General features: G+C 42.0%; 1 protein-coding gene across 3 annotated transcripts in view; it reads left to right on the top strand.

Annotated features, from left to right (window-relative positions):
• Nucleotides 1–27694, top strand: part of Mylk (myosin light chain kinase) — a 224230-nt gene that overhangs the window by 79236 nt on the left and 117300 nt on the right. For 2 of the 3 annotated variants that reach the window (XM_010618082.3, XM_010618079.3), the window contains exons 3-9: nucleotides 2209–2416; nucleotides 15393–15441; nucleotides 16201–16366; nucleotides 17145–17310; nucleotides 19325–19343; nucleotides 20500–21035; nucleotides 21551–21757. In XM_010618082.3, coding sequence (XP_010616384.1) covers nucleotides 2209–2416; nucleotides 15393–15441; nucleotides 16201–16366; nucleotides 17145–17310; nucleotides 19325–19343; nucleotides 20500–21035; nucleotides 21551–21757 — 1351 coding nt within the window. The remainder of the gene's footprint in view (nucleotides 1–2208; nucleotides 2417–15392; nucleotides 15442–16200; nucleotides 16367–17144; nucleotides 17311–19324; nucleotides 19344–20499; nucleotides 21036–21550; nucleotides 21758–27694) is intronic. The other variant, XM_010618089.3, reaches the window with a different exon arrangement.

Here is a 27694-nt window from a genome sequence, read left to right as displayed (position 1 = left end):
AACATCCAGATCTCAGCTGGATTGACTTACAACCAACTTGAGTTGCAACCAGCTATTGGGAACTGATTGAGTCCATAAGGCAAGGATCCATTGTATTTAGAATTAGCCAGCTGGGCTTAGGATAGACGAGCTCAATTTTGATGCACTATCCAAAGTGCATCATCAGGAGCAATCCAACATTTGCCTTCTCTCCACCAGGCAGCAAGGTGATGACTGTGGCCATGTCAGTGTCATAGATCTCCACAGCCTGTTCAGTCTGGTGCTTTTTGGCCTTGACATTCATAATGAACACAAGTCTGTTGTCTTATTTTCTTCCTGGTCAACTCATTGTTTAGGGCACTTTGGTCCTAGTTTGTTTCTCATAGTGGTGGTGGGGGTGTTCTGAGGTGTTTGGGCTGCCTCCAGAGCCAAGGTGTCTCAGGCCAATAGAAGGTGAGTGACCTACGGAGCTTTTTGTGGCTGTGGACGCCTGTCAGTCCCTCATTCTTGCTGTCCAAGCTTTTGCTTCAGCTTCAGCTTTGGGAGGGGCAGGAGATTCCTTCTTTGCTTTCCACACCACTTTGGTAAAAAAGCAGGTGCGCATTTTAAAAAATTGAATGTTGGGGCTGGGAATTTAGCTCAGTGGTTCGGTGGCCTGCCTTGCAAGTCCAAAGACCCGAGTTCAATCCCCATTACCCAAAAATAAATAAATAAATAAAATAAAAAATTTAATGTTTCTATTTTACAAAGACCAAGGGTGTTATTTGCAGACAAAACAGATACTATGAGTTAACTAAAAGGAAAAGCAGAGAACCTGCAGCCCTACCAGTCCAGACAACCCCTGCTCATATTTTGTATTGTAGTGGCTGGGAGGCTCTCTGTACCCACCAAGCTATGGCCTCCTAGGGGAAGCTTGCTTTATAGGGACCACAGTGGCTTCCAGCTTTTTAGGGAATGGACTTCAGTTCAGTACCAAAGCTTTTCCTCACAGGCTCCATCTCTGTTGTTAGTTTAGAGTTTTATAGGAGCAGGATTTCTCTAGAAATTATAAATAAGATGGGAAATATTGATTTGAAGTTTCATTTTTTTGTTGTTGTTGTTTCTTTTTCCCTGAAGCCTGGCTGCAAATCAGTGGGAATAGAGAGGCAGGTCTTGTGAGATGACAAACTGCAAAGAAGGGCTGATTATGATATAGGAAGGATGCCAGACCTCCAAGAATAACATAGGAATGATATCAGACCTCTAAGTGATATAAGGAAAGTATAACTCTCAAGCTGCTAGATGCCAGATAAGCCAAGTTCGTGTTCCCCAAAACCAAAGAATGAATTCTAAGGAACAATGGAGGTTAAGAGTAGGAAATATTTATGGATAGATAGTCCCTGAGAGGCAGGAGGGGGGTCTCAAATAGATTGCCAGGGATCCCACTTTTCAGGGGAAGATTTATAAAGCACCACCGCATAGGTATAACATGGGTTAAAGCTATGATCAACCAATAAGGTTACAAGTGTAGTTGCTTAGGTAATAGTGGTCCAATGGAGAAGCAAGTCACATAGCAAGTGTACATGGAAAGAACAAAGAACTTCTCAGGAAGGTGATGGGTCTGAGGGTCTTGGTCACCTACTGAGACGGCTGATGTCTACCTAGACTTCATTAGATCAGGTGTTACCACTTATCTCTTGGGAAAGTATGTAGGTCTGGTTAGTTTGTCTTTATCTTGAGGCCTGGCCTCCAACTGGTGTGCCTCTGGCCACAGTTGTTTTTATCTTTTGCACTGACTGTCTCTAGGGCCCAGCCCCATCTGACTGCCTATAATATTTCTACCTAACTTAGCTGTCTACAGTAATTATATGGGCAAACAGAAGGACTATGATTGGAGGCTTCCTTCCTTAGGAAGAATCTTTGTCCTGGGCTGCTGGAAATCAGGTTTGTGGATAGGTTGCGGGCAGAAGAGCTGAGATGGGGACCTAGCAAAATACAAAGAAAACTATGAAGCTCTTGAATACAGCCTAGTGGTAGAGCACTTGCCTTGCATATGCAAGGCCTTAGGTTCAATCCCCAGTACTATAATAATAATTCCCTTTCTATAAAATGGTGATTAAAGTCATATCTGCGTGGAAGATTGTTATAAGGCTTAAATGAGTTAATACTAGTCAGGCATTCAAAGCCACATCTGGCACAGAGGGAGTAGTTATGAATTATAACCCTTGCCCTTTCTTCTTTTTCTTGAAGGTCCGGGGTTACCCAGAGCCCCAGGTGACGTGGCACAGAAATGGGCAGCCCATCTCCAGTGGGGGCCGCTTTCTGCTGGACTGCGGTGTCCGGGGCACTTTCAGCCTTGTTATTTGTGCTGTCTGTGGGGAAGACAAGGGAAAGTACACCTGTGAAGCCAGCAACAGTAGTGGTGCCCGCCAGGTGACCGTGGAGCTGACCGTGGAAGGTGAGTCCCAGGCGGCAGGGGCCTGGGGGCTGGACTGTCAGCCCCAGGTCTGCCGCTCCTGCTTCCGCTCTCTCCAGAGTGGGGAGGTGTCCTACAGAGCTCGAGGAAGACATCCAAGCAAGCGACTCTGTTGGTCACACCAGGAAGAACTCACTTTCCTTCTCAAACCTCCCCGTGGCCTCCCTCACACTGGAGCTGAAGCAATAACCCTTACGTGGCCTTACTCAGCCCTGCAACCTGGCTCAGCCCTGTCTCCTGCCCCACTCACCTGCTCATCCTCCCACAGCCCCTTCACCTGACACGTCCTTATGTCCTTCCTGTCTCTGCTCCAAAATCCCTCCTGGAAGAACCTCTTGTTGGCTACCCTGGGCCCAGCCTCTTGCCCTGCCCCTCCGGCTATCCTTTGCTTTGATTTTTTTGTTTGTTTGTTTTCTTGAGACAGGGTTTCACTGTGTAGTTGAGACTGGCCTGGAACTCACTATGTAGCCCAGGCTGGTCTCGAACTCACAGTGATCTTCCTGCCTCAGCCTCCCGAGTGCTGGGATTACAGGCGTGCCCGCCTGGCTCTCCTCCAGGTTTTCTTCTAGGACTTCCTGCTCTTTGACCCTGCTCTCTTCCTCACCCCCAGCCCATCAGGGAAGCGCTGAAGGGTGTCTCCATCCTGCCCACTGCTGCTCTCCACACCATGCGGCACTCCCCACATGGGTCCCTTCTGAATATCTTGGGGATGAACGAGCAACGTTTAGCCTCATCATTAGCATCATCATGAAGTAATACATGATTGTTTTAAAAATATTGCATAACTCCAAACAACATGCAGGAGGTAAACCACCCATGTGTTGGGAGCAATTAGTCATTTTTCTTTTTTTTTTCCCCCTCCTTTGTATTTAACTCCTAATAGCTTTAAAGCATCCAGGAGAAACATTTAACCATGAGTAGAACTTGTTTCTTGCCCTGACGTGCCAACGCTGCTCCACTGAACATGGGAGTCTGCCAGTCCCTGGGAAATAAAACAGTTCCTTCAACCTTTGCACAAATACACACTTATAAAGTAGGGGGTCAGACTCACTCTTCCCATGTTCAGGAGACCACGCTCCCAATCTAGTTTCCTGGGCACCTGTGGAAGGAGGGTTAAGGCAGCCAGGGAAGGTTCCAAAAAGGGGAAAAGTGCACCTGAGTAGTGACCATTCCTTGCCCTGTTTTCTGTTTTCCCTACAGCACAGTTTGGATGCTTTTCCTAAATTATTTAAGCAAGTGACTCCCTTATTTTAATAACTTTGAAGTACCTGTGGCTGTCCCACTCCAGAGGGAAAGTGGGCCCCGGTCAGAGCCTCGGGATGGACCTTCTCATTCAGTCAGAGGCTGTGCTAGTCTCATCTCATCTGCTTTTCCAGGCCCAAAGTTGAGTTGAGGCCCACCAACAAAACTTACCCTGTCCTCTTTTCCTCATTTCTTGTTTGGAGCTGGGGAAATGGAGAGAGCACTGAGTTATGAGTCAAGGACAAAGTCCTGATCCCAACTTTTGCCAATCAGATACATGACAAAATCTGAAACTCAGTTTCTGCAGTTAAAAGGTGTGAATTCCATGTATTCTATATCCTGAATTAGCCCTTATTTTCTGTTATCCACGTGAAGGGAAGAGTATGGTGTGTTAGGACCACAGGGAAGGTGTATAAAACCAGAATAACATGAAAGCCCCTTTACAACTCTCATTGTCAAGGAAACCAAGGAAGCTGACATTTTAAGTGGGTCATGGCAAGGGAAAGCCAGTGAGGCAGGACAGTTATAAAGGAAGAGAAGGCTCAGACCTAGACTTTACCCCCTGACATTTAACTGGGGAAGACTCAAGCTCGATGTGTTATGCCATGTGTGTGTGTGTGTGCGTGTCTGTGGTGCTTGGATTGAACCCAGGGCCTCGCCCGTGCTAAGCAAAATTTCTACCCCTAAACTACATTTGCATACCTTTTTAAAATTTTGTTTTGAGTCAAGGTCTGTTTGATTGCCTAGGTTGACCTAGAACTTGCGATCCTCTTATCTCAGCCTCCAAGTAACTAGGATTTCAGATGTGTACTGGGCTCACCATTAGCATCACCATTAGCTTTACATGGATGAACAGGGTGGTAAGTGATCCTAGGCCATCACATCAGAGTGAGACTGCAGTGTGAGAGAGAGGAGGAACCCAGTGGTGGGTGTCTCCCCTCATACCTTGTGGTCTGAGTCTGAGGAGGCCTTTTGTTTGAAGGAACCAGAATCGTTTTAGTAATTTTAAACCATAGAGGATTGTCTTAGTTACTTCTCATTCCTGAAACAAAAATACCCAATACCCACAAGTTAAAGGAAGAAAGGTTTATTTTAGCTCACAGTTTGTAGAGGTTTCAGTCCATAGTTGGCTGGCTCCAAGGAAGACCAACATGGCAGAGGAGAAACAGCTTACGTCCTGGCAGCAGGAAGCAATGTATGCTCAAGGCAGGGGGATATTTATATATCCAGACCACGCCCACAGTGACCCACCTCTTCCCACCAGGCTTCACCTCCGAATATCACACCCAGCTATAGCCTATCACACATCCATGATCCAGTCACCACTCAAAAGCCCCATCTCTGAACACACTGGGCTTTTGGGGGACATCTAGATATAAGCCATAATAAGGATGACTTTAAGGATCTATGCTTGGGAGTCCAGGAAAAGCCAGACAAGTGGACCCAGAGGAGATCTGGACCTAAGGTGGATCTTCCCCAAATTATAGAGTTGCTTTAGTGCCAATGCATGTGCATGTGTGTCAGATGGGGAACCTTCTTTATATGCAAATGCAATAAGTTCCTAACATAGGAACATTGATGCGAAGTTTCACGGGTGTACCTATACGATTCACAAGTGTAAGACTGACTTTGTCAGATTACGAATGAGTCCAATTTATGAATGTTCTCATGGAAGGGACCTTGTTCACAAATTGGGACTTACTGTACTGATTTCAAGGTTCTGGAGTGGAGTTTGAGTGTCTGCTGTTCCAGCCACATTCAGGTGAGGTCCTGCTGCTGGTCCAGAGACTACACTTGGGATAGCAAGGAAGGATTCAGTTGCCCATGAAACAGATTCAGCCCAGGACAGGGATTCTCACCCTTGAATCAGTGTACATCCAAATCACCTGCAGAACTTGTGTAAACACAACCTGGACTGGAGACTGTGCCCAGCTGTCCTCTTCTGGATGGCTGGCCTCCTGCCATCCCCTCTTTAGGCTCCTCTCCTCCTCCTCACCCCTAGTACTGAGACTACTGCTCCGTGTACCCCTTGTGAAATCACTGTCCCTGACCGTGGAAGAGAGGGAGGGCCGGGATGTGACAACAGAAGACAGAGTGACCCTGTGTCATGGGAGTTAGGGAGAAGAGTGGCTCTGGTGACTGCTGGACCAGCTATTGTGGTGCTGCATTCTTGGGCGATTTCAATTTCGTAGGAATTCTTCCTGTGCCATTGATTTTGGCTGCTACCCTTTTCCAAGGACAGAGTTGTCAGATCACTTTTGTCTGTATCTTGGGTCGCATTGATGGCATTATACATTTTAAGCCTGTGTCTGTTTGTATTTTTTAGGGATCTTTATTGTCCCTCATGATATCTGTCATGGTTTTTGTTGTTGTTGTTTTTTGTTTTTTTGCTTTTTTCCTTTTTTTTTTTGGTACCGGGAATCGAACTCCGGTCCTTGTGAATGAGAGTCTGGCTGCGGAACCACTGAGCTAAATCCCTGGCCCTGTAATGTTTTCTTTTTGTTGTTTTGTTCTCTTATTTCTTTTATCCTTTACTCATTTTTCCTACCATTCTGAAAGGCCTATCTTCCCACTTTTTTAATAAATATTTTTCAGTCTATGAAGCTCTATAGTGACTCTTTTTTAGGGTATTGCTTTATTTTCATTTTAATCCAGCCAGAATCTTAAAATGCTCTGAGTTTTTATCCTTTGTCTCGTCAAAGTTAGCAACAGAAATATGGCAGAATGAGAATTAAGATTTCTGCCCCACTGGTTTCTGCTATGAAAAGTTATGTGGATCAGGGCTGCACTGGCAGACACCTCACTGCTGTGGGAGATAGAGGAGTTTAATGACAAGTTACTTGCTTTCATTCTGTTCTTGAAGGATGACTTCCAAGTCTCCTGTATCTTAATTCTTTCCTTCTTCACTTTCACCTTCCAATTTACTGTTGCTTCTTTTGCCCTCCAGAATACTCACCAATACCCCTTGTTCCAACATTGGTCACTGATGCTTCCTCCTTTTCTTCCCATCATCTTATCCCTTTACCCACTTCTCCCATGTCCAGCCCTTGTTTTTTGTGGATTTAAGTGTTTCCCAGTTGCTCCAAATTCTAGCCTCTTCCTTATCAAACTACTGAATGTGCAGATTTAAAGCTATAGTATATATAAATTATGAGCATCTGAACTTGCTCATTGCCCTCAAGGGACTGACTGTTTTGACTTCATTGTTCACTGTTGCAATTACTATTCAGCCTCAGGTTGTATTTATAAAGAGCTGGCTTTGTGCAGTATCACATGGGAGGCAGGATTCTTTGTCAGATTCATCCTGCAAGAACCTGGTTGGGCAGATGGGATCTAGATGAATTAACAGCTAAGTGAAACCACAACTCCACTTGCAAGGTAGCACAGGTTTATTTACCAGATGATTGGCACAACGGCTCTGTAAATTCAAGGAGAATGAGCCCCTGGAAGCTGGAATGATTCTGACATTTTCATAAAAGAGGAGAGACTTGAGCCCATCCTAGGAGAATTAGTTGGATTTGTACAGCAGTTGTGATTGTGATGATGGGAATGGGAGGGAAATGAGAAGAGTTAAGGCCTGGGAGGGGACAAAGTAAGCTTTTGGCAGGGGAGTAGACAGAAGTAAGAGAATAGTGGGAAATAAAGCTCAAGGACAGATTGGGAGGAGGCTGTGGAAGGCCTGGAGCATGAGGCTGGGCAGAGTACAAGCTGACTGGGTTCTACCCACTAATTGTTGATTTTCCATACTACGCCTAGCTCTATGAATGAGCTGTTCCCCTGAGCCACAGCTCTAGAGGTACACACTGTGTGGTTTCTTTTGTCTCATGGGTCCTTTTAACATTTCTGTTTTCTGAACACATGGGTTGTATTCTGATAATATTTTGGGGGGTGTTTCCTTCGTCTTTGACACACCATCCTTTTGTGTGATCCCAGCCAAAAGTGGGTTGCTTACTGACTAAATCTGTGTTTCAATTTACCTTCCTATTAGTTGAACTGGCCTGCAGGGCAGTTTCCTGTCTGACACTGGTACTGAAGATGGCTGATAACCAGTACCTCACCAGACCTACAAGGATGTGTGTCTCAAAGTGCATATGGATTCTTCTTTGCTTACCATCTTACAAAATGATATAATATTAGCTTTATGGTTTAAATACTCAAGGGAATACCTATAGCTTGGTTCAGGGTTGTCTGAAGCATCATGGTAGAAAGTAGTTTATCCCAGCTGGGTGTGGTGGCGCATGCCTGTAATCCCAGCACTCGGGAGGCTGAGGCAGGAGGATCACTGTGTGTTCGAGACCAGCCTGGCCTACATAGTGAGTTCCAGGTCAGTCTCAACTACATAGTGAGACCCTGTCTCAAAAAACACACACACAAAAAAGTAGGTTATCCAAAGCTAGGATGCCTGGGAGTCTTGGCATCTAAAAGAAGACTCTAAAGTAACTTATTTTCTCTCTGCTGAGTGTCTAAATTTCTATATAGATTACTTGTGCGAAACAACTAAAAAATCACTATGAAGCCAGTTACAGTGGTGCATACATGTAATCTCAGCACTCTGAGAAACTGGGTCAGGAGATTGACATTTCAAGCTCAACCTAGGCAATTTAATTTGGTGAGGCCCTGTCTCAAAATAAAGATTAGAAAGAGCTAAAGATGTAGCTCAGTGCCAAGGCCTTGGGGGTCAAGCCTCAGTACCGGAAGGAAAGAAAAAGAAAGGAAAGGAACTGCTAGCACCAATTAATTGAACTGTTTCCCCTCTAAAACAAAACTTCACATGATTATTCCTTGATCTCATTGGAGCAGGATATATGACTACTTAACCCAAAATGACCAGGAAATACTTTGTCTTCTAAGAGGTGTGCATTTTGTTCCAGCCCCTTGAGGAGGAATTGTATAGTGTGCCAGCTTCCTGGAGTTCCAAGCAGAGCTCTGGAATGTGTCCTTGGAGCTCGGATGCCCTCCTCACGCTCCATGGAAGAAAGGGTGCCCTCCTAACTGAGGATCACAGCATGAGGACCACGTGGAAGTGCACCTCCCAGTTAGTGGGCTTCCACAGCAAGCTTACCAGCTCCCCTCATGAGCAGAGGCTGTCGAATGAACAAATTGTATGGGACAAAGCTCCTTTCGTAGAGGGACAGCCAGCCCCTGGCAGAGACCTTTCAACATTCATGATTAGGACTTTAGTTGCCTTGGATAAGGCACAGCTAAAACTGGCATGTGACAGTCCATGTCTTCTTAGAAAGTGGGCAACCTCAGCCGTCCCTATTTGCCCCCTTCCCACCTCTACTCCAAATGTCGCCAGCTCCCGCCAGGACAAAGGCTATGCACTCTCATTTTGTCTGGGTCTTTGTATCTCCACTGCCACTATCCAGGCTCTGGCTCCTATCTTCCTTGCTTCTTGTTGCAAAAGCTCCCACTCATCTTCCCATTTCCATGCATACCCTGCTCTAATGTCCACATGGTTATTTTAAATATCTTTTTTTTTTAGTACCAGGAATCCAACTCGGGTCCTTGCGCTTGTGAAGCAGGTGGGGGAACCACTGAGTTAAATCCCCGGCCCTTTTAAATATCTTTTTAAAAATGCATATCAGATTTTTTTTTTCTCCTCCCTTTAAATCCTCCAGTGATTAACAGTTGCCTTTGGCTCTGCAGGTGTGCTTTGCTTCTTTTCTTCTCTAGCTCCCTCCTAGCCTGTTCTGTTCCAGCCACATAGACCTTCCAGTTCTCCCAAGGTTCAGAACCTTTTCTCACCTGATGCCAGGACTCTTGCTGCTCCTCTCGCCTCTCCACCCAGAAATCCTGCCTGGGACCCCACAACCACCACCTCTACATGGCTAGGTTAGATATTGTCCCAGAGCACTCGGCTCTCACTGGTATTTGTACTCAAATTTATGTGTGTTTAAAGTACAAATAAGGTTTTTTTAGTGTTCTTCTTTCCCACTACTCTCTAAGTTCCATGTCTTTTTGATGAGTTACTGGATGCCTGGTTTTGGAGACTAACATTGGCCCTGACCCATAGTGGATCTGGCCCATAGTAGGAGCTCAGTAAATATTTGTTGTCCTCATCGGGACCAAATCCTGGTTTGGTTTCCATTATGCATAAGGCATTACGCAGCACTCCAAAAAGAAAGGTGCTGTGTCTAGAAAGAGCTAGAGTAAATCTGAGCCTCAGAAGAAAGGCAGCATGCTTCCAACAGGAGAAAAGAGACAGAATTTCAGCAAAAATAATATCCATGTGGAACAGTTTAGGGACCTATAGTTTTAACTTTATTTTTTTTCTTAAATACCAAGTTTAATATGCACTTGGCAATGCTGTTCCAGGCATTTCTCCAGAGGTTTTACTAAGCCAGTGGCTCTAAGTGGAGATAGTCCCGCCCTCTGAGGGCCTTCAGGAGAAACATGGGGACACTTTGGTCTCACAGTGCAGTGTTGAGGGAGCTGCTGGGACTTAGTGGGCAAGTACTGGAGTACAAGATGTGCTTCAAGGCTAGAGATTCCTCCAGTTACTTAGAGTCCTGCCGGGATACCATGACATGAAAACAAGCCCCATAATTTAAAGAATGGTAATTGGATAAAAGGGGAGCTTATAAAGAATGAAACTATACTTTCAAATTATTGAAAAATTTGCTCTGGGTACATATTCATTATGTCATTTACACATTATATATAATTTATATTTATTACGGTATACAGTTATACATGCAATGTATATTATGTGGTATAATGCAATTACTGAAAATATGGGTCAGAGGACACTTGAAATTCAATAGATTTAAAACCAAATATTCTGAAATTAGTGGAGATACCTTAAATATAGGTGCTTCATTGGGTTTTATTGTTGCCTCACATACCCTTTTAAAACGTTGGGGTATAGTGATAAATCCGTCTTATAAAAAGGTTACATGTTGCAGTTGTCTATTTTGGGGTTACATCCTAACAGATGGCTTCCCTATAGCCTCCTTTAATTACTGTTCTTGTTCAAACCATTTACTGAATGTATATTTCAAAGTATGGTGGGATGTTGAAGACATAGATGAGGTTTCTATAGTAACTTTTTACCTACTCAGTACCATGTTATAAAACAGAATTGTTTCAGTTTCACACTTAAGGTCATCTCTTTATTTCATTTGTCCCCATTTCATTGGTCTCCAACTTGTCTTGCTGTGTTACCTTCTTTTAAGTTTATTTTCCTTATTGTTTACAAAGAAAAATGAAATTCTTCTTTCTTCTTTGCTGTGTTATTTATTTGAACACTATTTTTTATTCTGGGATCCACTGTTTTGCCTTCAATTGCTTTATGTGTATAGCACGATTTTTGATCGTCCCCTTTGAAATCCAGACGTGCATTAGAAGTTGACACAGACATCCAGCCATTCTCTTGTCTTCTGTGCCTGAGCATTTACATATTGAAATAGTCATGCTTGAATGGTTACATACGTACAGACATAAGGCTATAATTTATTTTCTTTTGATGTTTCTTTAATATCTTAATTAAGGCTTTATGTTTATTTTCTTTTTGAAATCATATGTATAGGTGATTAGCCATGCACTTCAATTCAGATGGCCTGGGGACATTAAAAAGTGGCCTTTTGTTCTAATAGATTGGAAAACCACCATTTAAAACAACCCTTAAGAAATGCTTTAAGTTGGCAAAAGTAGGCTAACTATTTGTTTGTTTGCCTGAACAGTTGAAGTTTATTTCTGTTGCCCTGATGTAATTATTGTGTCTCTGTATCAAGAGTCCCAGTTTGAGTGATAAAATACATCGGCACACATTTTTAGAAGTGTTTTTTCCTCCTTAGTCTTAACCATATTATTCACTTTTTGAGCCCTGTGTTGTTTTCATTCAGTCTTTCTATATCCTTTGACAGAGTCCCTGGTTTACTTTTATCCCCTCCCTTATCGACCTTTTCACTCCTAATGCCTGCCAGCATTCTTTTACATGTCCTTGAAAAATCTAAGATATGTGGTTAAAATTCCTTCAGTGTCTTGGTCTTCTCATTTCCTTGCCAACTTGAACCTGCCTTCACCCGGGTCTCTTAACTGGCTTTTCTAATTTTGGCATTCAACTTTATTCCCTTTTCCAGTTATTTTTCAGCATACTTTTGCAAAATTAGTCTTGCCTTATCTACAATTTACAACTTAATTTTTTTTCCACAAATAGACCTTGTTAGTCCAAATTCTCTTTGTTTTGATGCAAATTTTTGGTTATAACTCACATTCAAAAAGCATTCCTCACATTCATTTGCAGCTGACTGCTTTATGTGTCTCCTTGTGTTGTACCATAAATTGTTCTTACTCTGACAGAGAAGCACCTCTACCTAGCATTCTTCTGGTTTTATGTGGAAATGTCACATTTTTGCTTTTTAAAGGAATTTAGCATTTGGATTATGATGTTTCACTCCTGGGGCTGGGGATTTAGCTCAGTGGCGCCCCGTCTGCCTTGCAAGCGCAAGATCCTGAGTTCAATCCCTGCTACTAGGAAAAAAAAAAAAAGGTGATCAAGATGTTTTACTCTGAAGAGGTTTCTTTTTTTTTCCCCTAAGAGTTTTTAAAATGCTCTAGTTTCTGTTGTTATAAGATTTAGCCTCATAACCATTTTAAAGTATACAGTTCTGTGTCATTAAGGGTAATGTTGTACAAATATTACCACTATCTATTTCTAAAAGTTTTTATTACCCTAAGTGGAACTCCCATACCCATTGAATTTTTCCTTCCCACTGTCTCTTCCCCCAGGGCCTGGAAACTATTTACATTTTATTAACTTATCTTTCAAGGTTCATCCATGCTGTAGAATATATCAGTATTTCATTCCTTTTTATACCTGAGTAATATTTCACTGTATGGAGAAATCACGTTTTGGGTTCACCAGTTGATTAGTCTAATGTTTATCAAAGCTTTACTCCAAGATATGATGAATATTATAGTGGTATTTATGAGTGCAGTAAAGAGTACAGTGGATGAGTGTTAATGTTGACTTCGTGGCTATTACTCTTGTACAGAACCTGTGTAAGAAACCCTATCCTATCTCCATGCCAGAATTTACTTTGTCTCTTTCCTTGCCAATCTGTTTCCTTTTATCTTTTTTTGTGACTAGATTGTATTTTTTCTTTACCAATGTATTCATAGGTTTTAGAAAGTACAGATGAATAAGTTAAAAAAATTACTGAGTCCTACCACCCCAAAATAATCACTATTAACATTTCAATATCTATCGCTCTGCTGGATATCTTTCCAAAGGAATTAAAAGAATCATATCACAGTGATATATGCACACCCATGTTTATAGCAGCACAGTTTGTAATAGCTAAAACTTGGAAACAGCCCATTTACCCATCAGTTGGAAACTGGATAAAGAAGATGTGGTTTTTCTATAAAATGGAATACTACTCAGCCATAAAGAATGAGAAATTAGATTCATTCATAGGAAAATGGATACATATTGAGAATTGACTCCTAAGTGAAATAAATAAGTCACACACGTATAAATACCGAATAGTTTCTCTGGTGTGAACAAACTATAATAGTACATAAGATCCTAATGAGATAATTGACAATGTGAAGTAGGAAGAAAATGGCTAAAGGTGTAGGGAAAGTGGGAAGAGTAGGGGAAATGTAATAAGGGAAAGAAAAAAATAGAAAATGAAAAAAATGGGAAATAAAGTGTTTGTAAATAGGGAGAGGAGGAGAGGGTGAAGGTAGGGCAGAGACAAGGGAAAAAATGAGAACCAAGACCTGTCATGTAAAGCTACAAGATCCCAATAATGAATGTAACTGTACTGTATAACCTAAAATGTACCAATAAACTCAATGAGGAAAAAAATTTTTTGAAATCTTTTCTTCTAATCACTTTTCTATGTGTGACTGTTTTAGTTTCGCCTAAGTACAATCACAATGAATAAATATTTTGCACATTGCTCTTTTATTTCATAAAATTCATTTATTTAATGAGGATTTGAATACCTACAATGTGCCAGGGATTGTGTTAGATATCTCGATCAAGTGGATGACAACTTTCTTTGGGGATGCAGCTTGGGTCATCAGCACTCAGGTGATGTTTAAAGCTATGGAACTAAGACCTCCTGGGGGCCTAGCTAGAGCTAGGAAAGGCCCAGGAGTCACACTGAGGGCACTGAAACACACCTATGGCTAAAAAAGGAGGTCGGAGGAAGACAGCAACCTGGTAAAAGCAAAGTCGAGAAGATAAAGTGCATTAAAGCAGAACAGGTCCCCATGTCAAATGCTACTGACTGTCTGAGTGAGGAGAGGTCAGATAATTAACTGTGAGGCTTGGCAAGATGGTGGTCATTTTAGAACTCAGTGGACAGGTGAGGATCATAGCCTAGTGGGAGTGCACAAAGGAGCAAATGAGATAATGTTTAACGCGTTTCTGCATGTATTGGCTCCTCTTTTGTTATTGCTGGGCCTTGTACATGCTGTGCAAGGACTCTGCTCACTAAGCTACATTCCCCAACTCCTGTTTTATCTGTTCTTAAACTTTATTTAATAGCTGAAGAAAGTATAATTAAACCTTTTATGTAACCAATTATTCTCTTTCTGCTGAATGATGTATCTGTTAATTCCAATTTCTGCCATTATCCATTACAAATAAGACCGAAGCGCACGGCTCTGTAAATGTTCTTTTTTATTTTTAGCATCATCTTCTTGGAATCGAGTCATAGAAAGGGAGGTGCTGGTCCAAGAGCAAAACATCTTTAGAGCTGATGAGTTTTACTTTCTCAAATACTTTCTAGAAGCAAGGGGCCCAACAGTTTGACTGTACAAATTCACTGGGCCCTTCCACAGCAAGCCTGTCCTTTCATCAATTTAGAAGTTAGTTCTTCTAACCTTGAACAGAAAATGCAATGACAAGAATTTAATTTAAACATTCCTTACTTGTAGGAAAAAGAGAACAACTTCTGGGGGAATCACCATCTCCAAAAAAATCCTCTCCTTCTCCTCTCTGTGTGCCAAAAACAAAAACAAAAAAGCCAAAAGAAACAACCCACAAGTCATTTCCTGGTCGTTTTACGGATTGTCCCTCCTTAGTTGCAGCAGCTGGATAAAGCAAGAGGGCCCCAGCTGTCTGTCTGCTTGCTGTTTAACTGCTTCCTACCAAGCACTGGAGCAGCTCACTGAGGATTAGCAGCTTCTCTCCCAGGCCTGGCAGGGCCCAATAGGCAAGGGCAGGTCCTGGCTGCACTGCAGCTCATCTGCCATGATCTTCCCTGCTCTGTTTTAGTTTGATATTTGCTGGGCCTTCCTCAGACCCAGTCAGAGATGTGAGCAGGTATCTGCCTCCCCTCTTTGAAATATGTCCTGTTCTGGAACATTAATTCCCACAATGGATGGTCCAGGGTGACACCTTACAACTCAGCAGAGTGTTTGAATGTTCTAGAACCTGGCAGACCTGGGTGAATTTCTCTTCTTGGTTCTGTGACCTTGCATGGGTGACTTCTCCGAATCTTATTTTTCTCATGCATTTAATAAACAGGATAGTATAGTACTAACCACATTACATTATCGTAAAAAACTCCCAAGATAATGTGTGTGGAGTATCTAGAGTCCTCTACCCCCAGTGACTCCGCACATGCTCACCCAAGTGAACTCTTACCGCCCTTGCCCACCTTCCTCTATTGTGGAATCTTCTGACTTTCACTGTGTTACATTGGTGGCACAGACCTGACTCTTCGCCCCTCTTTCTGTTTCATACTTACAGAGAGTTTTTCCAAGAAGCATGGTCATCCTGTTGCTTCTACAGCCCTGGGGTAAGTTCTGGAATGTCTAAGCTAGAATAAGGATTAGCTCAGCTTTTCCTGCTGACTTGACCAGGATAGGCCCATCAAGTAAGTCTTGGATATCCTAGGTTGTAACAACCAAAGAGTGGGCCCCTTTGGCCCACCTGCTAAATGCTAAGGGAATGGAGAATGATCATAGTCTTCGGGGGGCTCTGACACAGGCAAGTCAGAAGGTTTCAGTGAGCAGACTTGACTAAGCAAGTATCCGTAGCTGCTGTCACAGAAAAGCCCTAATTGGCCATGATTTAATGTGAAGAAAGCCTTATTTCTCAGTGAAGGAAGGATCAATCCAGATGTTCTTGAACAGGTAAAGAGCTTTCCACATTCTCTTCCCTGAACCAAGGCTTCTTCCTCCATTTGTTAAGCCCATCTCCGGAGCCCTGTATTTAGAGAGGGCAGGAGAGCATGTGGGGAATCCTGTAGGAGTTTTCCATGAGCCAGCCCTGGCAGTTGCATGCAACACTTCCACTTATGGTCTATGTCCAAAACCCAGGCATTCGGCAGTGCTCAGAATCCAGGTATCCCTACCTCCAAGGGAGTCAGGTAAATGAGCATAGTTGCACACCGAGGAGGTGTAAGATGTTTTGATGATGCACATTTTTCCAGAGGGGCAGGAGAAAGTGTTTCAGAGGTCGCATTGGGGTAGCTAAGGCACTCGGATGGGGTGGAGAAAGGGAAACTGAGTAGATAACTTGTCTAGGGCTGACTTCTCTGCTGACTTCTTTCCAGGGACAGATTTTCAGTCCCAGCAGTGGAAACTCGTCCTAGCATCTGGGGTGAGTGCCCACCAAAGTTTGCCACCAAGCTGGGCCGAGCAGTGGTCAAAGAAGGACAAATGGGGCGATTCTCCTGCAAGGTCACTGGCCGGCCCCAACCTCAGGTCACCTGGCTCAAGGTAAGGTTGTATCTGCCTGGCTCTGACCCAGTCCAGGGAAGTCTGGGAGTTCAGGGTTCAACACTTGGACTCATAGAAGTCTGTCTTTCTAATCAGTTCCTTCTGTGTTGGCGGTAGGCGGTTCTTGAGGGTTCTCATGTTTGAGAGTGATGCTTGTTTTTACCCATTTGCATACTCCCTCTACCCTTCAGACCACAGTGTTCCTGTAATCTTCATTCTCAGAAAACAGCATAAAATTTCTGAGTCCAAACCAGAACATTTCAAGAGAAAAGAATTTGAAGTTAGGATATTAAGTTTAAGGCCACAGCTCCTGTTCAGAAAGCATGTGACACTGGACATATTGTGTGATCTCTGGAACTGTTTCTTTATCTGTGAGGTACAGATAATGCTACCTACCTCATAATGTTGGGTCACTCCAGGCAGAAGTGCTTTAGCAGTCGTTCAGGGCTGGGGGAGTGAAAAGAGGCAGAAGAGGCAATGAGACAGACTGAGAGTGCGCAGGACAGAGAGGAACATCTTGAACAGGTAGAGAGAGGAGAGGCAAAGACAAACTGAAGTGAGGAATTCAAGATTCCCTATCTCAAGCCCAGGCTCCTTTGAAATATTTCCCATGCATCTGCTCTAAACTGGACCTAAAACCATCTCCTATACCAGACGTCTAGGCAGGGTGCTCGACTAGTCCACACTGTCCTCTGAGCCTGACAGCAGAGGCCTGTCACACAGGACTTGCAGGAGGCAGATGTTGCCAAAAGGTGAGCCAACATATTGCCATCCACAGGGAAATGTCACACTGCAGCCGAGTGCCCGTGTGTCTATGTCTGAGAAGAATGGAATGCAGGTCCTAGAAATTCGTGAGGTCACCCAGGATGATGTGGGCATGTACACGTGCCTGGTGGCGAACGGCTCAGGAAAGGCCTCCATGTCAGCAGAGCTCTCCATCCCAGGTAAGGGTTGTGGTGCAGAGAAACCCCTTCCTGTTTTTGGACTGTCCTACAGGATGCTTGTTCCTTACGTACCTGTGCGTTTTCCGGGGCAGGGTTTTGGACAAGAAGAGAGCTGGTTCAGCCAGCAATCCTGACCTGACCCTAGAGGAAGAGCTGTGAACTGGCTATCCCTTCATTTCTGACCCTACACTTGACCCCATCCCTCTGTCTTCAGTCCTTCCTTCTTGCTCACATACCTTATTAGTACCTCCATTGATTGAAGTTCATGATTCCATTGAGTGAACATTGCTGATGTCTTACTGTCATCCCTGCCTAAACTGAGCTTTTTATCACCCTGTCCTTCATACTAAATATCCCCTCAACTTAATTCATTCCACCCAGGATCCCCATGTTCTTCTAACTAGACTGGTTAGCCTGTGCTTGAATAATCACCACTGTCAGTCCTTCCTTTGGGATCTCTCTGAACATGTGTCCTTCTTTCATTCCTCATAGTTGCTCCCAGTGCAGCCTGGGGAAGCCGCAGTGTGCACACGGGGCCGAATGTCACATGATCTCAGGTGGACACCGTCCACACTAGTCATGGAAATCCGCTTTAGCTTAAGGCTCAGGAAGGGAAGTGACCTTCATCTTTCCTCTTTTTCTCTTTCCCTTTCTTTCTATGACTTTTCTCTTTTGCATCTCCTTCCTTCTCGGAAACTATGTCACCTTTCTGCCTGTACCTTTTTGGCCTAAGTATTTTTCACAATCCACAGAAAGAAATTTATTTTACATCGCAACCCAGAATACATGTGTACATATAGACACATTTAACTGAGACACATTTCGTAAAACAGTCCTGACTCATTCTATGTACAGTACATACACTAAAACAAGAAATCCTGGTTCTGATCAAAGAATGTGATTCACATCTCCCTGCAGGTCAGGACCTGTCATCAGGCATCTGGAGTAGAATTTCAGCCACTGTCCCTTCACTTACCCTAGCCTTGAATTTTAAAATGTACTTAATGACAAAATGATATGTTTCCTGGTATTTATTTTAAAGTACAGAAAGTCCCTGACTTATGAATGAGTTCCATTCTGGGAGAACACTCAAAGTCGGATTCATTCATAAGTCCTACAGAGTGAGTCTTATACACCTTTGACACACACAAAAAAAACAGTATAAAGCATTAAAAAACCAAATACAAAATACTGTACATTGTTGCACTGTACAGTAAGCACACAACATCAAGCCTGTGACAATGTCCCACAGACACACGAGCTATTTCTGTGATTTGTTCACATCTTCAGATGTTCACAATGAAAGGTCCTGTCATATCTGTGAAAGCTCAAGACTACAATGTCCGTAGCTCAGGGACTTCCTGTACTCAAAAACGTACAAATAAAACAGGACAAAAAGATAGATAGGGACTGGGAGGTATTGTTGTGTCCATAAACATACTAACAGCTTTGACAGTTTGTAATGTTTTTCTAATGTTGTATACTTTTAATTTTCCGTGATAAAGTTTAAAAAGAACATGGCAGGAAAATAATTTATCATATTTTTTTCTTGGAAGAACAATAAAATTACACTTGATATATTTGTACAACACACATTTGTCTAAAGGGAACACTTTGAGGAGTCTGATTTGGTGGGCCACAGATACATTAAAGTGTTTAGGTTTGAAATTTTCAGTAGATGGATTGTGTTAGTTTGTCCCTCCCTTGGTTTTTATTTCTTCTGTTGAGTGAAGGGAAAGGGATCCTTGCCCTTAAGCACCAGCCACTGTCAGAAGCCATGGAGGGCCGTCCTGGAATCTTGGACAGTCTCTCCAGGGATGAGAGGAATTTCTCAAACCAACCAAAGAGGTTTGGCACCAGCGAGGCTGGAAGTGGTGAGATGGGGTGGGACCATCATGCCAGGACATTTGGGGCATGAAAACTGTGATATCAGGAAGGGATGTCTTACCATTTTATCCTCTAGACATATAAAATATCCCAGTAACTGTCCTTTTGTTCTTCCCTCTTCTTCCAGGTTTGGACAAGGCCAACAGGTATGTCTGAGCTTTGTGGTTCTTGTTTTCCACCTTGAGATATCTTGCAAGGAAAGGAGGGGAAATGGGAAATGCCCTGAATTTTCCTAGTCATCGTGTAGCAAAGATGATTTGACTTGGTTTAAAGGTGTTTTTATTTAGGGTGCTTTGCTTTGGGATGTTCTGCTTTGCTCTCCTTTCCTAATATGCTCTCCAGTTCTGAATGAAGGTTGGTATCAGTATAAAGATTCATGAAAATTCCATGCCACCATCTTCCTCTACATCCCCAACGTAGCCAGGATTGGGAGACTTTACAGACACCAGGCCAGAATCCATATGCTCACTCAGCCCAGTCATGAGGAGCTTTCTCTCCTGTGTGTGAGGCCCAGAGCTAGGCCATGGTAGGTACACTGGGTGAGCCAGCTGTCTACTGTGAGCAGAGCTTAAAACAGTCACTCAAATGTGTACTTACTACTGTGATCTGTGATGAAGAATGACAGAGACTCTTAATTCAGACTTCAAGGCTAGGAGAGAACTCTTTCTGCCAACTCCATATTTGAGCTTAGACCTGTGAATTGTGATTTTATCAGGCAAGGAAAAGCCAAAGAGAATGTGTTCTAAACAGAGGGAGCAGTGTGTGTGAGCTCTGAGAGGAGAGAGGGGCCTGTGGGGGCCCCAGAAGAACACTGGTATGGCTACAGCCTGGCTGACAGTGTGAGTGTCTTCTGAGGATCCCCAGGCTTAGAAGCATTTTACAAGGCTCAGTTTTATTCTGAAGAGATTAAAAAGCTTGTGGAAAGTCCTGCAGCTTCAAGTATTTTAATTTATGTCTTTGAAAGATTACACTTGCTGAGTAGAATTGGATTAGTGAGGGGCTGTGAGAGCAGGGCATGCCAGCTGGGTGGTTTGGATTTGGGGGGCTCCAAGGAGAATAGAAGGGTAGGTAAACAGAGCTCTGGATGAAAGTAAGGACAGGAAAGGTCAGAAACAGCCCTGGTGCTCTGGCTTGGGACCCTGAACAAAATGCAGAGAAGTACTTCTGCTCTTCCTGTCCCCTAATATGTGGGCTTTTGTGATTCCTGGAATCGGTGCTTGTGTGGGGAATGTTTGTGAGTAACCAGATGATCACTCTGCTCCTCCTCCTCCTCCTCCCTCCCAACCCACCACCATACCAAAGGTCATTTGTGAGAGGAACAAAGGCTCCCGACGCCGACATCAGGAGGGAGGTGACCAATGGGAGCCAAAAGGGACTGGAACTGGACAGCCTGGAGGCAATGGCCGAAAATAAGAACAGTTCCAGCCTGCAGAAAGGTGGCTCTCTGGCCTGGGTCACAGGCAGCCCTTCACATTCCCTGCGGGAGCCCAAACCACAGCCAGGCAAGGACTCCCCTAGAAAGGTCCTGCAGACCCCAGTCCTGCAGAAGACTTCCAGCACCATCACCCTGCAGACCACAAAAGTCCAGCCAGAACCCAGAGCACTGGCCTTGGTGGCTCTGTCTCCTTCCAGAGAGGATCAGAAGAGGCCAGCTGCTTCCCAGCCAGCCACCTGCCCCACCAGGTGGTCTGGCCGGGAAAGCCCAGAAGTTGTGAGTACATTTGCCACCAGGAAAACCCCCATGGAGAGCCAGAGAGAGTTGGCCTTGCCCAAGTTTGAAAGCAAGCCCCAAAGCCTGGAAGTCAGCGAACATGAAACAGTCAAGTTCAGATGCAACGGTGAGTAGAGCTGGTGAGGTTCCTGGTTCCCAAAAGCCAGCCCATTACTGGTCATTGCTTCACCACCTCCTATATCCACCCAACCCCCTTCACTGGGTCCACAGGATACCACCTTCCAGGGGACTTCCCTTCAGGAAGATTCAGTCTAGAAAATTCCTTCCTTCTGGAGAGAACCCAACAGTAGTGTATTGTTGCTTGTAAAATACAGCATTGGCCCTGTGCCCTAATTCTCACCACCCTAGAAGGAACATGACCCTCACCATTTCCACCATCAGAATTCCAGCAGCCATCTCTCTCCTTTCTTCCTCTTCCTGGCCTTGTGGACCACCCCCCTAGGATTCCTCTTCCCTGAGGACCTAGACTCATCTTTATTCTCATGGAATGTGAGATCCAGGTAAGGAAGCAGGCTTGAGAGTAGGGAGGAGCCCCACCCCGCCTGAGCACTTCCTTCCACTCTGCGAGCACAGTGCCCCTCCACTGGGTGGGGGGACCTCATGTTCTTCACCTACATGTAGTTTCAGGGATCCCGAAGCCTGAAGTGGCCTGGTTCCTGGAAGGCGTCCCTGTGCGGACAAGAGAAGGCACCATTGAGGTTTATGAGGATGGGGGGTCCCACTACCTCTGCCTGCTGAGAGTCCGGGCCGGGGACAGTGGCCGGTACAGCTGCACAGCTTTCAATAGCCAAGGCCGGGTGTCCTGCAGCTGGACCCTCCTAGTGGAAAGTGAGTAGACCCCTCCCATGACCCCAGATTCTGAAGGGTGCTTTGCATGTTACAGATGCTTGAGCTCCTCAGCTGCACCCCCAAGGCTCCAGCAGAACGTCATTCCCAACCACCTTCCCAAGTCTAATACATTGCTCCTGGTGGTAGTTTTTTGTTATTGTTTTTGTTTGTTCATACTGGGCATTGAACCCAGGGCCTTTGCATTGAGCTATATCCCTAACATGTGTTTTACTTTGTAATTTTGAGACAGGCTCTCCCTAAATCACTAAGTTGCCCAAGCTGGGCTTGAATTTATAAGCCTCCTGCCTCAGCCTACCAGAGTACTGGAATGACAGGCATGCACCACCATGCCCAGGTCCAGCAGTTATTCTTAATTAGGAGTTACATCAGAATCATCAAAGTAAACAAGCCCAGACCTATACCCAGCTAAACCTTTTTTAGGTTCCTCGGCTACCCAAGAAATACTTTGACTCAACTTTTATAATCAGAGAATCAAATGTTCAACAACTATATAGGTTTAGAGAAATGTGAGAAGATATAAGACACCGTATCTCTTATGTTTATTGTAATGTCTGTTTATAAAAGTAATACATGCTCACTGTGGAGCATTTAAACCATATATAATCTTTAGACTCTGAAATAAGCATCTTTAAAGCTTTGGCACGGGGATGTGTAAATCTAATTGAGCATATTTAAAGCCAAAGTTTCCATGTACTGTATAAACAAATGATGAGACAAACTACAAATTAAGGCGCTTTTTTTCCCATTTCCCTTCCTTCCCTTCAGTGCTTCTTCCCCTCCCCATTTACAAAAACTTTGTTTCCATTTTTTCCTTTCATTCTTTTTAAATGCCTTTTCCCTTCCTTTCTTTCCTCTCTCCCCTTTCCTCCTTCCCTTCCCATTGGAACATGTTCTTCTTATTTCCCAATTTATCCTCCATTTTGCTTTTGTTTACCTTTTGGGTTTCTCACACAAGAGAAACAGTGTGATCTTTAAGTGTGTGTGTGCCAATTTATTTCACCTAAAACTATGGTCTTGAGGTTCCTTCGTTTACCTAAAAATGACTCAAGTTTATGCTTCTTTATGGCAAAATAGTATTCCGTTGTGTATACATTGTGTATACTCCTCAAAATCAGGAGTCAGTTCCCAATCTCAGTTTGCAGAGTTTTACTTAGAACCTAACTAATAGTTGTTTGTAGAAACCTCCACAATTTCATCGAATCTGCAGATATCCTCAATTATTTTCTTGGCATGAGCCTACAAGTAGCCAATCTGAGAGGATTATTCTCTTCTCCTTGCTGCTGATTAGCTGCTGTAACCCATCTGAGCAGATGCACCAGCATTTCCACATCATAACAGATTGCTGTACCATGTGTAGCTATCTTGAGTGTTCTTGGTTTTGTTGTTCTTAAAGCCCTAAAATCCCTAAGATGCCACCAAAATAAATGCCCTGCACCTTATAAGGCTTTATTAATACAGCATTTTATTAAATTACATAACTGGTAGACATAGCATATTTAGGATTTAAACTATAAAAATAGGCATTTTTTACCACATCTGAAATCCATGGTTTTTCACAATTCACTGGTACTGTAGGAACATAACCCCTGTGAATTTCAGAGTCCACTGTAAATATTACATTTTCATTATCCATTGATCTGTTTATAGGACTATGGGCTGTTTTGAAGATTTAGCTATTATAAATTGTGCTGCTGTAAACATAGCATATATCACCGTGGTATCATGCTTTTAACTCTTTCAGGAAGATACCGAGAAGGGGAACAGCTGGGTCAAATGGAATCACTAATTTTAATTTTTTGAGGAATCCCCATACTGATTGCCATAGTGATTGTACCAGTTTACACAGCCACCAATAGAACAGAGTTCCTTTTCTCACCAGCGTTTGTTATTGGTTGATTTCTTGATAACAGCCACTCTTTCTGGAGTGAGATGGAATCTCTGCATTGTTTTAATTTGCATTTCTTGAACAACCGGTGATGGTGAGCATTTGCTATACATTTATTTGCTATTTGTACTTCATTGGAGAAGCACCTATTCATTTCAGATGCCCATTTTGGGGGTTGGTCCTTTAAATTTGGAGAGGAAGATGTTTTTTAAAGTTCTTTAGGTATTAGTCCTTTGTCTAAGGAGAACCTGGTAAGAAAATTTTTCCCATTCAGTGGGTTGTCTCTTCATTCCTGTTGGTGATTTCTTTTGCTGTGCAAAAGCTTTTTGATTTGGCATCATCTCAGTTGTTGATTCTTTCTGATATTTCCTGTGTGATTAGGGTTTTGTTCATAAAATCTTGGCCCATGCCTATGTCTTCAAGAGTTTTATCTACTATTTCTTCCAGCAAGCAAAGTGTTTTTGTCTTAATATTTAGATCTTTGACTCATTTCTAGTTTAGTTTAGTGCATGGTGAGAGGTAGGGATCCAGGTTTAATCTTCAGCATGTGGAAAGCAGTTTTCCCAGCACCATTTAGTAAAGATGCTATCTTTCTTCCAGTGATGTTTGGCCCCTTTGTCAAAGATAAGGTAGCTGAGTGTGTTTGTGGTTGTTTCCACATCTTCTGATCTGTTCCATTGATCCTTGGGTCTGGTTTTGTTTTTTTGTATTTTTTGTTTTTGTTTTTTGTTTGTTTGTTTGTCATTTTGTTTGTTTTTTGCCAGTACCATGCTATTTTTGTCATGATAGCTTTGTAGTATAACTTCAAATCGGGGATTGTCATGCTTACCGCCTTGTCTTTGTTGTTAAGAAATGCTTTTCCTCTTCTATGTCTCTTCTGGTTCTATATGAATTTTAGGATTGTTTTCTCTAGCTCTGTGAGGTGTGATATTGGTGTTTTGATTGAGATTGCATTAAATCTGTATAAAAGTTTTGAAAGTATGGCATTTTTGCTATATTCTGTCTATCCAAGAAGAGGGAATATCTTTCCATTTTCTAATATTCTCTTTAATCCCCTTTTTTCAGAGTACTACAGTTTTCAATGTAAAAGTCTTTCACTTCCTTCATTAAATTGATTCCTAAGTATTTTTTTATCCTATTGTGAAAGGAGTGGTTTCCCTAATTTTTCTCTCAGTGAATTATTTGTGTATAGGAATGCTATTGATTTTTGAATGTTGACTTTGTATCCAGCTACAGTACTGAATTTAATTATTAAATCTAGTAGTCTTTTGGTGGAATTTTTGGGGTCTTCTATATATAAAGTATTATGTCATCAACAAATAATGATAATTTAACTTCTTCCCTTCCAATATTCATTTTCTTTTTCTTGTCTAATTGCTCTGGCTAATGTTTCCACAACTATATTGAATAAGAGTGGTGATAGTGGACAGACATCCTTGTCTTATATCTGATTTTAGAGTAAAAGCTTTCAGTTTTTGACCATTTAGTATGATGTTGGCTGTTGTTTTGTCGTAGATAGTTTTATCAGATTGAGGTAAAAACTATCCCAGTTTTCTGTAGGGTTTTCATCATAAATGGTTGTTAGACTTTGTCAAATGCTTTTTCTGCATCTGTTGAGATTATCATATGTTTTTGTCCTTGACTGTGTTAATATGATGTGTAATAATTATTGATTTGCATATGTTGATGCATCCCTGCATTCCTGGGATGAATACTGCTTGGTTATGGTATATAATCTTGATGATTTGCTGCATTTTGTTTGTCAATATCTTATTGAGGATTTTTACATCTGTGTTCATTAGGGGGATTAACCCTATAGTTCTTTTTTTTTGTTGGATCCTTCTCTGATTTTGGTGTCAGAGTAATGCTTGCTTCTAAGAATGAGCTTCAGAGTATCACTTTCTTTTCAGTTTCATTAAAGAGTTTGAGGAGTAATGGCATTAGATCTTCTCTAAATTTCTTGTAGAATTCAGCCATGAATCCATCAGGACCAGGGCTTTTCTTTGTGATAAGTTTTTAATTACATCCTCAATTTAATTGACTGATACTAAGTTATATCTTCTTTATTCATTTTTGGTAATTTGTATTATCTAGGATTCTGTCCATTTCTTCAGTGTTTTCCATTTTATTACAATTCAGTTTCTCACGGTAGGTGTTGATCTTCTGGATTTCTCCAGAATCATTGTGGTTGGTTTCACCCTTTCATTCCTAATTATATGGATTTCAGTCTTTCCTTTACTTTTTTTGATAAGGATGGCTAAGGGTTTGTCAATTTTATTTACTCTTTCAAATAACCAATTTTTCAATTCATTGATTCTTTTATTGATTTCTTAGTTTCAATTGAATAATTTCTGCTCTGATCTTTATAATTTCCTTCCTCATTTGAGCTTTGGGTTTTAATTGCTCTTCTTTTTGTAGAACCTTGAGGCTCAGCATAGGTTATTTATTTGACCTTTCTGTTTTTCTGATGTAGGTATTCACTACTGTAAATTTCCCTCATAGGACTGCCTTCATTGCATCCCATAAATTCTGGTATGTTGTATTGGCATTCTTGTTTAATTATAAAAACTGTCTAACTTTTTCTTTAATTCCATCTTTGATCCATTGGTTGTTCAGGAGGATGTTTTTTTAATTTTCATGTGCTTATGTTTTTTGTGTGTGTGGTTTCTTTTGCTATTTATTTCTAATTTCATTATACTATGATCTGATCATGTGAATGGTATAATTTCAATTCCTTTGCATTTATTTAGGGATGTTCTATGAGTTAGTATGTGGTCTGTTCTGGAGGAAAGTCCTGTTGGCTGCTGAGAAATTATGTATTCTGTTGTTGTTGGGTGGAACAGTCTGTAGATATCTACTGAGTTCATTTGTTCAAAGGTTTGTTTCAGTTTTGATGTTTCTTTGTTGATTTTTTTTTGTCTAGTTAATCTATTTGTCATAGTGGGGTATTAAGGTTCCCCATTACGGTTGTATTAGTGCTTATCTAATTTTTCATATCCATTAGTGTTTGTTTTATTTAGTGTAGTACACCAGTGTTTGGGGCACATAGATTTATGATTGTTATCTCTTCTTCTTGGATTGTTCCCTTAAGAAGGATGTAGTGATCTTCTGTCTTTTCTTAGCAGTCTTGCCTTGAAATCCACTTTTTCTACAAAGTAGAATGGCTACCCCTGCTTTTTTCTTGTTGCATGAAGTGTTGCTTTCCATCCTTTGACTTTCAGTCTGTGAGTTTCCTTTTGAGTTAAATGTGTTTCTTGCAGGCAACATATTGTTGGATCTTGTTTCTTGATCCATTCTGGCAGTCTATTTCTTCTGAATCACATTGATGGTCATAACTGATATGTATTGACTTATCCTTGTGATTATATTATTTTCCTATTGTTGGTTATCTCTCTTTCCCTTCTATTTAATTGCTTGCCTTGCCTGGTGGATTCATTGTATTGTGCTTCTTGGAATTTTTGTCTCTTTCTAGAATATCCCTTAGAACTTTCTGGAGTGCTACATTAGTGGTCATGAATATCTTTACATGTTCTTTAGTGTGGAAGTCTCTTATTTATCATCAATTTTGAAAGATAATTTTATGAGGTCATAAATCTGGATTTGAAGTTGTTTTCTTTTCGGGTTTGAAATACTTAACTCCAGCCTCTCCTTGACTTAAAAGTTTGTGTTGAGAAACCTGCTGTGATTCTGATGGGTCTCACTTTAGAGTTCATTTGTTTCTTTTCTCTTAACAGCTTGCCTCGTTGTAGTTTTTTTCCTGGTCATGGCTATTTGGAGTTCATATGCCTCACTTGTCTGTACGTCAAATTCTTTTTCCATGCTTGGCAAGTTTTCTGCTATTATTTCTATGAACAGGTTTTTTCATGTCCTTTGTGCTATCTTCTAATTTTTCATTGATTCCAATTAAACTTATATTAATTCTCTGCATCACCTAGTAATGTTGGATTGCTTTTTCACCATCCTTTGCTATTTTTGTTGGTTTGTCTGTTTATTTATTTTTTGGGTTTTTTTTTTTTTTTTTTTTTTTTTTT

Source organism: Fukomys damarensis, unplaced genomic scaffold (genome assembly GCF_012274545.1).
Source record: "Fukomys damarensis isolate Sample0158 unplaced genomic scaffold, DMR_v1.0_HiC HiC_scaffold_24, whole genome shotgun sequence".
In the NCBI taxonomy this organism is placed as follows: Eukaryota; Metazoa; Chordata; class Mammalia; order Rodentia; family Bathyergidae; genus Fukomys; species Fukomys damarensis.
Note: the sequence above shows the minus strand (reverse complement) of the source record. Positions and strands in the feature narration are given on the sequence as shown.